Source organism: Astatotilapia calliptera, chromosome 3 (genome assembly GCF_964374335.1).
Source record: "Astatotilapia calliptera chromosome 3, fAstCal68.1, whole genome shotgun sequence".
In the NCBI taxonomy this organism is placed as follows: domain Eukaryota; kingdom Metazoa; phylum Chordata; class Actinopteri; order Cichliformes; family Cichlidae; genus Astatotilapia; species Astatotilapia calliptera.
This window is the reverse complement of record NC_137424.1, coordinates 37,630,116-37,645,271: the sequence shown is the minus strand read 5'-3', so window position 1 is coordinate 37,645,271 and position 15,156 is coordinate 37,630,116. Positions and strand designations below refer to the sequence as shown.

The window sequence follows — 15,156 nt, the reverse complement described above, 5'->3', positions numbered from 1 at the left end:
ACGTGGAAGGAAGCTGAACGGGCTCCTCGGGCTCTCCAGCTGGAAGAGATGGCTGAAGCAGAAGGCAGTCTGAGGCGGAGAGAAAGCTCACGCCATTCCTAGAAGACTGAGGAGCAGCCTGTACAGCCGACGTGGAAGGGAGCTGAACGGGCCCCTCGGACCCTCCAGCGGAGACAGAAGGCTGAACGGGCCCCTCGGACCCTCCAGCGGAGACAGGAGGCTGAACGGGCCCCTCGGACCCTCCAGCTGACGTGGCATGAGGCTGGTGCGGTTCTCCAGAACCCCCAGCTGACGAGGAAGGTTGCTGAACGGGCCCCTCGGACCCTCCAGCGGAGACAGAAGGCTGAACGGGCCCCTCGGACCCCCCAGCTGACGTGGCATGAGGCTGGTGCGGTTCTCCAGAACCCCCAGCTGATGAGGAAGGTTGCTGAACGGGCCCCTCGGACCCTCCAGCTGACGAGGCTTGAGGCTGAACGGGCCCCTCGGACCCTCCAGCTGAGACAGGTGGCTGAACGGGCCCCTCGGACCCTCCAGCGGGAACAGACGGCTGAGGTAGAAGGCAGTCTGAGGCGGAGAGAAAGCTCACGCCATTCCTAGCAGGCTCAGAAGCAACCTGTACTGCCGACGTGTGGACCCCTTTCGCCGTCTCATGAACCTGGGCTTCATGTGGTGCGACTAAGAGAGCAACGCTAGAAAAAGTCCCAGATCTTACAGAGTCAAAAACATGGTCTGTGATTTCGTTGCGTGCTCCTTCAAAGCAGTCACACACAGTTCCTTCAGCTCTGGAGCCCAATTCCGTTATAGTCTCCGGTCCCGGCGAATCAACACTCATCTCACCCTGCTTCATAGAAGGGACGTGAGGCGCAAAAACGCAGTCACTCACCGGAGTTAGTGCGGTGCAACGGCGGCGCCGGCGCCGCCCCCTTCTGGTAGCTGGCGCGATGGGCGCTGATGCCACCACTGCAGAGGGTGGCGTAGCGGCAACATCCTCCTCTGCCCATATCCTCGCTAACGGCGAGGCAGGGGAAGCGAAGTCTGAGCGGGTTGGAGACGGCGAGCGGCTGGTAGGCGTTGCAGCAGGTGAGAGTTCCTCCTCTGGGATGAGCCAGGGTTTCCACCGGAGCTCGTCCTCCCGATAAGCCCGTAACACCTGCTGACGCTCATCGTCCCCGAAGTCTACGGCCTCCACCGCCTCCGTGTGCCGGTTAGTGCAGCATGACGGTGGCGGAAACGAGGAAGCCGATCCACGGTGAGGCGATGGCTGAGTGGAAGTGGGCCTCAGCGTTCCCCCTGTCGCAGCCTCTGGCTCATGAGGCAGCGGCGCCGACACCCGTTTACGGGGTGGAGGTGTGGGTGCTGAGGCGGCATCCAGGACCCTCTGGGCCAGCGCACGGGCACGAAGCTCCTCCTTCAGGGGGCCCAGGGAGTCAAATGCCTCGACGAGGCGGGGGAGCTGTCGCAACCGCGGCTCCCGCAACATAATGGCGTCCACGGCCGCCAATCCCGTGGAAACCACTCTCGGATCCGTGCATCCGATGATGCGATCCATTACGCGGCAGAGCCTGTTCAGCTCCTCTCCCACCTCCTCCGAAATGTCCGCTGAGTCCGACATGGTCGCGTCGTACTGTCACGGTCCGCTGTGACGGACCGAGTGGAAAGTGCGTGGAGGACTCAGGTGCAGACACGAGTGATAAGGAAGTGGACTTAAACAAAAGCGAGCCTTTTATTGTGGCTGATGAATACAACAGAAGCAAACCAGAATAAGGGCAGCACAAGAGCAATAACTAAACAGAAACCTAAACTGGGAATAAACTAAGGTAAGGCTATGACTTGGAATATAATAGACCGGGCATGGAAACACGGAGGGTGGGAACACAGACGACGCGACACAGACTGTACGAAACACAGAGACTAAATACACATGAGGGAAGATCAGGGGAAGTGGATGCACACGGGGAACACAGGTGACACTGATAATCATAACAAGACACGGCAGGAGTGGACGTAACACTGATGGGAGATGGGCAAAGTAAAGCAGGAAGTACACAGAGGTTCAAACAGGAGGAGAGAGAGCACGGGGAGAACGCAGACATAACAGGCTGGGGAAAACATAGAATAAAGCACAAAGAGAGACGAGGGCTCATAAATACACAGAGGGGCACACAGGGGGTAAGAGTCACGAAGGGAAAACACATAAGGAACAACGTAACAGATCAACCCAGGAAGCATGGCCTAAATAAAGAACAAAATACAAAAATACATGAAAACTAAGAATACTGGGCCCACATGGCCCAGGACCATGACACCATTGTTGCATCAAAAGGAATCATATCCTCATTTTCCACACTTTCTCAGCTGGTTCATCGTTGTGCTTTTCTCTGACAGATGTTTCCAGGTTTCCTCTTTGCGCATCCTCACCGGACTAGCAAATTAATGGAAGAAACAATGCAATACAGCTGCGAGTACAGACTAATTTGTGTGCAGTGAAGTGGTACGCCGATGCTGATTCAAACAATGTGGTTGTGACTATCCTGCCATCTTAAAATTAGGCTACTCGTGAGAGACAACCATGTGGAAGCTAACAGCCAGTGCTTTATTCAGATTAAGTCTGTATCCTTCCTTACTCTGGAGCCCATTCAATCACTCTTTCATTCCTCGATCAGTCTGTTTATCTGACGTTTATATTTGCTCTGCAACTCCATCCATTCACTTAATGCAACATTTTACTATCTATATTTATGCAGCAGACTCTTTGGAGGGCAGCCTGTTCTGCAACAGCAGCCAATAACACAATCAAACACTTCTCACTGGAAGTCTGCTGCTGAGACTTTGCACTTGCAAGTTTCTACATGACAGAAATGTGTGACCACTGCGTATAAACGCCGAACCATCTAATATAAAAAGCACATAACACCACTCTAAGGTCCTTAACTACGACATATTACATTTTGGACAGTCATGCATCGTCAAAAGTGAACGCTGTAAGTACGGCCACTGAAAGAATGAATGCATTACAGGGTGTGCTGGAGCGTGACTCGATGTGTAAAAAAAAAAAAAAAAAAATTTTTGAGAAAAGTAGCAGCCAGCTAAAGAAAATAAATTAAACTGGCAAGCGGCAGGTAGAGTAAAGCTCCATAGAGAAAGCAGGAGTAAGGATTTCACAGTCAAATAACTTGTGACATTTTTGACTGGAGCTGTTGATGAGATAGCGCAAAGAATTACCTTGGTGTGTCAAAACAGGTTCTTTTTCTCCGTTTTATGCTTCCCAACAAGCACCAATTTATAAAAAGAACAATGGAGTGGAGAAATTAGACTTTTCAAAAGAGTTCTGGGAAGTTTAATGTGAGCAGTCACTTGTTCCTTTTTCAAAGTCAACAGCCAGACTGAATAAAAGCCCTAAGCCTGTGGCTAAAGAATGTGCGGAAAAACTCTCGAGTTAAACGGAAAATGTGCGACGCGCCTGAGAATTTAAGACAATAGAATTATTATTTCTGTGCCTAAAAAATCTTTTCTCCTATTGTTACATGTGATGAAAGAAAACACATCATATGAATGCTAAAAATGGTGCTTAGATTTATGCTAGGCACAGTTTTTAATAGTCATCTGTCTGCAGTACGTCGCCATGTGTTAAACTGTGCTTCGCTTCCAATTTGGGACGAATCAAAATACACTGAGCACCATACCCCACAGCCAATTGCCACTAGCCCACACACTCTTTAAGTATAAATGCATATGTTTATCAGTGTTTGACCAAAATCCGACAAAAACAAGACGTGCCATGCCAAGCTGTTCTTCACGCAACACATAAAAAGTGTCAGCCAGAACAAACACGCTAATAAAAAGTTTAAAAATAGCTGGGGTGAGATCAAAAGAGTCATTAGTAAAGTAAAATCACTCATCGCCCAGGGTAGGGGTGTCAAACATAAGGCCCGGGGGACAGAATCAACCCAACCTCAAGTCCAATCTGGACGGAGTTCAAAGATCTTGACATTTTAACTGTATTTTCATCAATTTTAAGCTTGAATTGTCATTCATGCTACACCAAAGTAATTAAGTAACAGATAAACAATTAAAGGGTTGGAAATTCCAATAAATTTTAAAGAAATTTACTTTTCTTACAGTAAGTTCAAAGTAGAGTGCATCTGGCCCTTGATGTAAATTCAGTTTGACATTCCGGTAGGCATGTCAGATCGTATAGCAATGAGCTCACTATGAACCCAGACAGGTCATTGTTGCATTCAGCTTCCTCATATAGTCGCTCATCCAATATTATGTACTACATGACCGCAAGTGATACACAGTCTATGTGGTTATTGTAGAAGGGAAGGGAGGCAAAGTGTAGTAACAAAATAAGATGATTATTAAAGTTCAGCTCATAAACTGTGATTCTGTGACAGCTCAGGGTCTGAAAAAAGACTTCCTTTAGATTTCTGCGAGATTAATTAATTAGATTTTTTTTCATGTTTCTGCTGTTTAGCACGCTCTCAAAATCATATCTTTCAGTGATCTGAATAAATGAATGAGACACATATGCAGTACTTGTCTTGTACGTGCCTTTCCATTAATGTGACTTCATTCAGCGGTGAATGCAATACAAAAACGTTAGTAGGTTCAACCTGAAGCCGCCATGACTTTTATGGAAAAGTGACTCATTCAGATGGAATCAGACACATGAAAAGGAGGGCACGTCTGAAAGTCGTTGACATCAGAATGCTTTTACGGCTTATTTTTAAAATGAAAGGGTAGTGGATAAAAAAATAATACGCTGGGAATCACTGGTCAAATTTTGGTCAAACATTGATAAACACACTGGGAATGACACCTAGCCAGAAGGCTAGGATTCTGCTACGTGCCTGCCATCTGAAATTGCATCATTGTTTCATTGCAGAAAAAAAAGTAACAATTCAAATTTAATGACATCCTCATTTCAAATTCTATGTGTGCAAATCAAATCCACTGCTCATGTGATGTTCCTATGCATTCAGATTCTCTTACACCTTCAAGTCTTTCAGTGCCATTTCATGTATATGAAAAATAAAGAAGCTGGTCTTACCTAGCCTGTTGTCCAATGCTCCAAAATCAAGAGAGTACTTGACAACGTGGTAATTGTTCCAAACATACAGCAGATTGTCCCTGGGGTTATAATCCACAGCAGCAATGTACTGATAGGAGTTGGGGAAAGGGATGTCCAGGAAGCCGTCTTTACTGAGTTCTGTGTTGTAGATGTAATCGATCTTGTTTCCCGTCGCTTCATTGTCATCATCCTCATACACCGACTTCACCACATAAAGGATTCCGCAAATCATGAAGGCGTTGGATGCCGAACGCTTGTCATACGCCGTGTCCCAGGTCCCCTCAACGCGCAGTGTGTAGGGATTGAGTTGGCTGATCACAATCCGCCCGTTGTTCTGCTCGGTCGCGTAAATCACCCACAGGCCGTTTTCGTCAACAGCCAAATCAATGTCTGATTTCCCTCCCCAGCGGTACGGCGACGTGTCGTGGTAGTTGGCGTTGGCTATGATGGCCTCGCCGCTCTTGATGCGAGTTCGCAGGTCAAACTTGACAATGTTGCGTGTGCGCTCCTTGTTGAAGAAGAGCGCCCCGTCGTAGACCACAAAGCCCGTTCCGTCAACGCGATGCGGAAGCTTGTAGGTCGTTGTCGGCCTTCCAGCGACAAAGTCTTCTTTGGATGAGTATTCGGTCAAGGTGTCCGTGCGGTAGGGTGTCCAAGGCATGTAGTAGATCTTATCCGAAGCTTGAAGAGGGTCTTTGCACCAAGCTCCGGACTGGTGGTCCGATTCAAAGAGATGCTCGCTCTGGTACACCCTCCGCAGAAGCCCTGGGCACAGGAATACTGAGGAGCCAAAAATGGGGAAAGACAATTACAGAGTTACATTGGCAGGTATTAGACAGACGAATCAGAGACAAAATTGAACAGGTTGAAATCTGTGTTAAGATGGGCAGTTTTAGAAGAAAAGCAGATAAAAAAAGATTTGCGTGAAGAACACTGATAGTTAGAATTATTTGGATTTTATTACTAAAATTAAACAGAACACAATCAATAACAAAAAAACCCAACCCACAATGAGCCTTTTCATTATTTCCAACAGTGTCTCCAGTGCAGTGAGCACTGCTTTGCTTTCAATTACTTACTGTAGTCTTCAGCTGTTACATATGATACTTCGACTACAGTTACCGGACCCCAGAGGCGGGTAGTTACAATCTGTCTGAATAAACTGGCTTTGAGTTTGGAGGGAGAGAAGAGTAAATGAAGTCAGGGTTATCTCTGCTGACTTAATGCAGAGCAGAAACGAGTCAGAAGTCACTGATGGAACTTACCCGAATACCACTAACTCGCCCACAGAAACACACACAAATTACCATTTTGGTTCCCTTTAGTTTCAGTTAAACTTTGCACAATGGCTTCTTTTCACATCCAATTAGATACTGTGCCAGGGAAGAAAATAGGTTTCATTCTTCTCTTTGGTTAAAGCACCCCAGCGGCACTTCTTAGTAAACAGCATTAAAGACACAACCCCCCCCCCCCAACCTAAATTTTTTGATAAATAGCTGCAGTTCAATTATTGGCCAAGGTAGAGATTTAGGAGAAAGAAAACAAATTAAAGTGACATCATCTGTGTAATGATAGCCTGTCCATTATTTCACCTACATGACATTTTTCAGCCCCGTGACATGATTTACAGCCCCACACACAATAAACTAATTATATGTAAACCGGTTTGTAGTCAGATCTGATAAAGCCAATACAGCTGGAGAGGGTCAATGGTGGAAAGCTAATTTTAGTTCATTATGGATTATCGTGGACTGAGACAATTATAATTTTCTTTTCTTTCTAAGTAGATTGCATCTGCATACAGAATTACAACAACAACACAGCGTAAGAGTTTAATACTGCAATTAAAATTGTACAAACAATAACACATGTAACAACGAAAGCTAAAACAGCAGACGAAGGAGAAACACAGGCAGAAAAGAAGGCACAATTAAGAGCTTCCCCCACTTTCAACAGGTTTGCTCCAGACGAATATCAGAAATAAAAACGATGTGTGCGAGAAGGCTCTCTCCGCTGTAGCAGGCCAGCAGCCTGACAGTGCGCTGACAGCTTCTAGCCGTGGATCCATTGAGAGGTAAAAGCTGCGGGCTCCGTCGAGGAAGAGACAGGGAAGAAAAAAAAAACAAAAAAAACACAGAGGCTTCTTTCCCTTGTAATCTCCTAAGATTAAACATGTTGTCTACCTGCAGGTGAAAATGTGGCGAGATGCGTCCTGTTGACATACAGCCTCGGCACACATCTCAGCGGTGCTCAGCTAAACGCTAAGAGGGCCGTTTCTATGGTTGAGAAACACAAGATGCGCTGGGGTACAAGGTCAGAGTCGGCAAGCTTTGTTCTGACAGCACACTGGGCTCTATGGAGGTTGTAAAATATGCTTTTTTGTTGTTTTTAAGGATGCAAGAGATGGAGGAGTGAATGGAAGACATTAGAGGAGCGATACAAAGGCTCACATGGCTTTCATGGGGAACTTCACAACCGTTACCACAGCACCGCCCGTCACATCGGTAAAACGTTTGTAACTCACCTTCGCTGCTCGTTCTCGTTGCTTTTGGTTTCGCGACACGCCACTAACTAATGACTACAACGAGACCGGAAAAAATGCATTGCCTCGGCCACTTCAGCAGAGCTCTCGACTCGTTTAATGATTTCAATCCCATCTTTAACTCGAACCCGGCTTTATATTTATGGCATCGTGCAAAAAGATAATGCGGCGCAGGTATCAAAGCCAAACTCATTCCATTTCTGCGGTTTGGCTTCGATACATCTTTATTGTTAACATCTGACAACGAACAAATTCTCCAGGTCGTGTTAAAAGGTAAGACTACAAACACGGTGCAAAGCTCCTGGGGCACAAGTGTAGCTTTAGCATATGTTTTGCAGCATCATACAGTGCTGATAAGGTAAGAATACAGCTGCTATGATTTATCCCTAGTATTGACTCTTTTTAGTCCCTGAAGGTTATAGTCATCATCATGTTAGAGCTATAATGAAAAATGCTGACAGCTTACTGGACAAGCTATTGATCAACCTGTATAGCCCTCTGCTTTAATATTATGCAGCTGATAACGCAGAGCTGGAAGAATTTTCAGTTATTACAGGGAATAAAAACACGCCGGGGTTATGAGATTTCAGCAGCGAGGAGGTTTGCGATGGCTTGGATATCAGAACCCGTGTGGTTGATACTGCTGATGAACAAGAAGTGAAGGCACGGGGTCGGAAGGTTAATTAATATTTTGGACGCTGCTGTACATGAAATTCCCTAACGGTGTTTCATGGAAAAACCAGATATTCCCCATGAAATGCATGTTGAGCCACAGTAGCGAACAACACAATGGTCCTACGAAAAGTTGCCGTAGCGGCCCGTCACCGGAAAATAGCAAGCGCGTGCCCAAATGGAAATGCAAGGTGACAAAGACAAAGAAAAGTTGTTGGTATTTAGTTACCTTTTTGTTCCACTTCTATTTTTTTAGGCATGAAGGGGAGAGAGAAAGAAAGAAAAAATACAAAGAACAGGTTAACATCATGATCACTGTCTTTATTTTCCAGACACTCCAAGAGAAACATGGGTTAGTAACAGAGGGACACACAAAATTTGATTGTCAGTTGTTTTTTTTGGTTTTTTTAGAAAGCAGACAGCGTTGCGCCTCATATGAGCCTGCTGGAAAAAGACAGATTAATCAACTCTGAAATTGTTGTAGAACATGCTCTGGGCTTTTGCACTGACGCCTGCACGGCAACAAAAAAACAGAGACATCGCTGTGGGGATGGGAATGTATGAGACGAGGCAGGGCTTTTAGAAAAGGCTTAAAAAACATTTCAACATATTGTCATTTATAGATGGCAGGTTTAAGCTTAATGCTTCTGTTTAAAGCTTATAGTTAGAGCAGGATCAGGTGACCCCGACCCTCCCTTAGTTATGCTGACCTAGGCTAGAACCCTTCCCGGAGTACAATCAAGGCAAAGGGTCATTCACTTCACATCATCATCGTCATCAACTATCAACAAATCAACCATATATACCCGTATTTACCTGCACATATACACCTCTCATTCACCATGACAGTTTTTCAGCATAAATATGAAAATCCTGTAATAATAATAATAATAATAATAATATTAATAATAATATAACGTATAACTATCCGCTGTGACTTGAAAACACTTGTTTTTAGAAATAAACCACAAGAAAGGAAAATTTATTCTTATTTCCATTAAGTAATCTACACTAAAAACCAATAATCCAACATTCACCCATGTTAATCTACTTAAATTGACCTAATTCTCCATATACAGCACAATGTGCAGCATTTCTGTTTAACTTAAGTAGCTTCTCTTAGCTTTGATTTCTGTATTTTGGCACTATATAAAATGCAACTGAATTTTCTCCAGTCATATAAAATGTTTACATATTGTAGACTTTTTAAAATGTTATGATAATTAGAAACTTCTGAATTCTTCAGAAATGTTTTAACCATTTTCAAGTTTGTTCAAGCGAAAAGAGAAAATAATCTGTCCAACAATTCAGCCACTGCAAAACACCACACATTGATTTAGCTCCTAAACTAATAATCAGACACTCATAACCTGAACAGACTGATGACAATGATGATGATTACCGTATACGATACCTCCCCTTATTCAATGGGATGCAGCAGATGATGTAAATCATTCTAAATTGACTGGTGCGACTGTTATTAGATTATTATAATGGATGACTTGCTGGATATTGATTTCACTTGGACTGAGATCGAGATTTAAATCTGCATAAACACATTCTTATTGACACACACTTGAAACATTGACATATTTCCAAACACGTTACCATTTGCACGGCAGACAGAGAGCAACGTTAGTATTAAACTTGAGTTTTATTAGTGGTCATTAGTGTTGAGGTAGTAGTTAGATGACTAAGTAAAGGAATAATGTGTTACAGCGCTACTCGTTACTCTAAAAAAGTGCTTATGTTACTTAATTACTCTCTGGAGTAAGTAACGCACAACCTGCTGCATTACTTTTGCATTACTCTGTAAATGGCCTGATTATCAGTTAATAATAAAACCCTACAACTAGAGTCTCATTAGCATAAATCCCTATCCTAATGAGGACGTATATACAGTCTTTCTTTTAATGCAAAGCTGAGAACAAAATCAATCCACTGAAATTCTACTGTAGAAATGGAGGCTACAATACTAATGCTGACCACTGCCTGTTTTGAAGATCAGCCTCAGGCGGCTGGTCTGGGGTCAGCATACTTTCAGCTTTAACATCATTCTGGGTGTTTGGCTAGCTTTGTGTTAGCATGCTATCTGCAGAGATCTTTGCAGAGAATTGAAGTTATGTTAGCAGTGTAAAGCAACTGTGTCTGTCTTGGACGCAGTTTGCATTTACTGTCACACCCTTGTTCTTTTGTGCCATTAAAAATTTAAAACGATGCCCTTTAAAACTGAAATCAGGTGATGTAGTGCAAGTGTGAAGAAAGAAACATGCCTGTGCTGCTGTAAAATGTCATCTGATTGTAGCTCATTGTAGCCTGTTTTACCCAACACTGGTGGTCACCTAGCATGTTCAAATTTAGTATTCTCAGCCTTTCTATCTACCCAAAAAATATAAAAATAAACGATTTAAATAATAAAATTAAAAACCTGCTAGCTAAGAGATGCTAAATCACACAGAAGAGCTAAGCAGATCAGCAGAATCAAGTGATTAATTCACTCCAAGAGATCTCTCTCGCATTAGCATTATCCACTGTGAATAATAACTCCATGTACTTCTGAGTTCAGCTTCATCACGGTGACTTCAGGCAAGAAAATATGTTTCTCACTGATCTACTTCTGTTACTCAATTCAAACGTTAAGTAGCTCATTTCAAATTTAAAGTAAATTTATGTAGCATCTCGTATTCAAGTGGGAGCTTGAGTGACCTATTTTTTTAAACATGACTCCTGCAAGTAAGGGAAAAGTAAGAGCTGTTTGCAGTCTACATCTAAACAGGCACGCCGAAAGCCTGCTGAAAACAAACTACTGAGCCTATTACATCTTAACTCTATATATAATTCTTTTTTTCCGTGAAGTGAACAAGCCTTTTATGTCAGACATGGCGTTTTGTCAGTCTCCTTCATTCGTATTTGGCGTTAGCATCCACCCCGTGCGCCTGCTCCTGTCCCTTCCCCTTCAGTAATCCCGGTTCTAATAAGAGAGGATTAACCTCTGTTACTAGGGCTTACAAGAGTCCTCTCCTCCAAATGGAGAGTGCAACAGAGTGAGGTATGGAGGTCAGTGGGCAGGGGGCAGGTGGGGTAAAGTTTGAAAGATGGGAAAGTTATTAGAGGAGAACAATATTAATGAAGGCACTGAGCCAACGAAAAGGAGCGAGAACGAGGACGGAAAGAGCACGAAGGAGAGGAAAACAACGGGGAGGGGAGAGGCTTGAACAAGTCGTCTGTGTTTGTCAGATCATAAACTGGTACAGCACAGCACCTCATTAACAGAAAACACTCCAGCTGTCACTGCAACACAACAAGTCCATACCAAGCGCGAGCAACCATTGCTTCGGGCTGCATGTGAATCGCTGTTACCGACACCCCAAATTTGCCAATAACTCTGAACAGCATGCGGACCCCATAGATCAAATCAAAGTAAACAGCCAAACGCTACCTGATCAAAGCCTCCTCACCTCCTGTGAGCAATGGCCACACAACGGGGACCGCGGGGAGGCCGGCGTTTCTGATTGAGCGATTGCTAACAGCGCCGAGGCGAGAGGAGGGTAATGATCTAAAGAAAAAGGCATTAGTGGCGGGGATGTGAGAAGCGGTATACAACGCAATCATCGGGGGAGACGGCGTGAGGAGGGAGTAAAGGATGTGGATGAAATCCCTGACAAGGAAATACACCGCTCCCTGGGCGAAGTCCAGCACGGCGGCCCTTTCGCTCGACCGGACGACACCGCCAGATGCAACAAGGTCACCCATCAGAACGCTTGAACCGACTCATGTTTCGCCGTAGACAGTACAGACTGAGATATACACCTGCGATATGCGCCTTGGACAAACTCAGTCACACACACGCAAGAGAAGCAGCGGGGAAAAGCAGAGATGGAGAATTGATTCATTTGAAAAGCTTCTTTACTCCACCGCACCACCCCCATTGTGACCTTAATACGATTTTGGTCACGGCTGTCACTGAGTCACTAAAAAGCACTTAGCTCTCTCATCTCTTTCTTTTCTCTCTCCCTTCTCCTCGCCTTTTTTCCTCTGTCCCCACTTTCACGTCTGAGAAACTATCAAAAAAACTATCAAAAAACACAAGGGTCCTTCCAGATGAAACGCGAACCCGGCGCGGAGCCGTCGCATAAAAGAGGCCCTCGAGCATCATATTCATTGACTCGACAAAATATAAATGATCCTTTGCCTGTACCCTATATTTGAAACATTTGATGGAGCCTTGTCCCGATGGCTTCGGAGGGCTATTCGTGAGTTATATACAGCGCTATGTGTCAGTATTATTCACTATAATATCTGGTTTTATTATGGCTTAAAAATTAAGCTTTTAACTGTAGCCTTTACTCTGCATTTTGCTGGTCGAACTTTTGTAGGTCTTTTTACAGCCAGAAGTTACCATCTGTACCATGCTGGACTGCTCAGCTTTCAGCCAGCTACCTTGATTAGCAAGCAGCAGCAAACTGTGCTAGGTAGCAGACTAAGAAAACACCATTATGCCTGTCACCAAAACAGAAGCCCAAACTTCTTGGATGGTCTATGCCACACAGCGTGCCATGTCATTTGTCAGATTAGTCCCCGACACAGCAAAGGCAGCTGAGAGGGCGAGTTCAGAGACTGGAATTAGAGGAGGTGAAGCCCAGCAGTCAGCACACCAGTCAATCAGGTGGCCACGGACGTAAATTTAAGCCTTAACACTATCAAAACTGACGAGTTATTTGAAAAAACTCCACCGCCATCCAGCTGTTATGAAGGGGGGGAACTACCTATAGGGACCAAAGCTTTTTTTTTTTTTAAATGCTGCTAAGTTAGTTGTTTAAATATGGGCGTCCTAGAAGCTTGTCTCCCTTTGTGTTTTTCATCTGTTTTATTAAACTAATTTAAATGTCGTCTTGATGCACGCTCAATCATCCAGGTGAGTAAATCCCTCAAAGTCGATTCTGTTCATATAAACGTAGCGTTTTGTGGGAGAAACGTTTCGTCACTCATCCAAGTGATTTCTTCAGTCTCAGCTGACTGCAGGTTTCCCCAATCCTATGAACAGTGATCAAGGAATTGACCTCCCAGCCCGCTGTTCCTTCAGTGATGCTAGTTTCAGTTATTGTACAAACGTACTGTTTATAAAGGTTGGGGAAACCTGCAATCCGCTGAGCATTGAATGTCATTTATATGCTTACAGTTGGGGAGATAATAATTTGATCCGCTGCTGAATTTGTAATTGTGCTCACTTTTTATGGTAGTTTAATTTTAATCAACCAAAAATCCAGAAAAAAACATCATCTGTTGGCATGGGTTTGCCAACAGATAAAACTTTATCTGAGATACATTTTTTTTTAAAATGTAACACGTTGCCTCAAACAGCTACATGCTGGCATACCTGGAGGCAGCCCGGTGCAAGCAGGATAATCTTTTAGCCACAGAGAAGCATGGGTGGAGCAGTTTGAGGTTGCAATGCCTAGCTTTAACACACCTCAATGCTCCCGCTCACTTCCACAACCTGATTTATCTAGGGACTGGTCCAGGGTTAGATAACCAGTTGACTCACTAATCTGGGAACATCGGAAACAATTACCCAGTGGACCGTGAGCACGCTACATGCAAAAAATTAGCTATTGTGCTGTGAAGAAGACAAAAACAAGCAGAAACATTAGCAAGATGGCTGAAACAAACCGGAAACCTATGTACGGCTTAAAAAGATGCACGTTACCGGGCACTAGCTGTTATAAATATATAAACTTCACCTTGAGTTATGTAACTAACAGCTGAACATTGTGCAGTCAGCGCAGGTCAATGTTTAAGGTTAATCAGTCACTGCTCTGCCACTAGGTTAAGTCAAACATCCACCCATTAACTTTCTTCCGCTTACCCAATGCGGAGTCAGCGGTCACAGGTCACAAGGCGAGGTAGACCCCAGACTGGTTGCCAGTCTATCAAAGGGCTAAACCATACATTTAGACCAGAAAGTGTAGCTGTAGCCATGCCTCCCCTAAAATGTTCTGATGTAGCGGTGGCTGGATCTAAGGTTTGTTTTTTGCACAGGGCGCACTGAATATATTTTCATAACATTACAGGAAAGCAAAAGGCAAACTTGATCATCTAATCACGACGATGAAGTCACTTTGCAGAGCATGCATGCTAATGCAGAAAGCACCGCAGACACCGCCGTGGTTGGCCATTTTGCTAACAACCTCCCCTCCACCCCCTAAATCCCCCATTGGCTACAAATGAGGGCAGCAGCTGTTCGTAACAATGAAAAACTTAAAGGAAACGCAATAAGGTTTTTGCTTGTGTGCATATACATATTTCAGTTTTGACAGTTTAGATAATATGATTATATGCACCCCGCCGCTCAGCAATACCATACCCTATAAAATTCAATTTTAAAGCCTCTGTGTAACACAGTCCTTACTTCATTTTTCCCCCCCACAAGATTTCAAGTATAATTTCCACCTGACAGGTTGCTGTGCAGACCTCTCACAGCCCACGTCCTGCAAACGGCGAGCAGCTAACAATGGGGATCTTTAGCCGCTGCGAGCGCATACACGCTGTCATGTGAGCGGCAGCTGTATGGATTTTCATTTGAATAATTAATGCTTCCCAATTCCACACTAATGGTTGAGAGGTATCAGAATGGTATCATTAGCCACTAATAGAGATTCATGGCAGAATGGCAGCAATATTTTTTGCAATACGGCCCCCCCAAACACCCCACCCTGACACACTCCCGTCCCCCCACCCCACTGTCTCAAGCAGGGAGTTGCAGAGAGCAAAACCCTCAACTCCATCCCATCAGCTTTTTAATTAATGACACAAATTACAGGGCTTTGAATAGCATGTGCCTAAGGATGGGGGAGGACACGCAGGCGGC

The 15,156-nt window shown here is 44.4% G+C and overlaps 1 protein-coding gene across 20 annotated transcripts in view; it reads right to left on the bottom strand.

Annotated features, from left to right (window-relative positions):
* The window catches only part of LOC113018655 (adhesion G protein-coupled receptor L3), a 272,591-nt gene that overhangs the window by 105,642 nt on the left and 151,793 nt on the right, over positions 1–15,156 (bottom strand). For 14 of the 20 annotated variants that reach the window (XM_026161922.2, XM_080290287.1, XM_080290288.1 and 11 more), the window contains 2 exons: positions 8,518–8,532; positions 5,054–5,854 (listed from right to left, as the gene is read on the bottom strand). In XM_026161922.2, coding sequence (XP_026017707.2) covers positions 5,054–5,854; positions 8,518–8,532 — 816 coding nt within the window. The remainder of the gene's footprint in view (positions 1–5,053; positions 5,855–8,517; positions 8,533–15,156) is intronic. The other 6 variants (XM_080290291.1, XM_080290277.1, XM_080290292.1 and 3 more) reach the window with 1 other exon arrangement.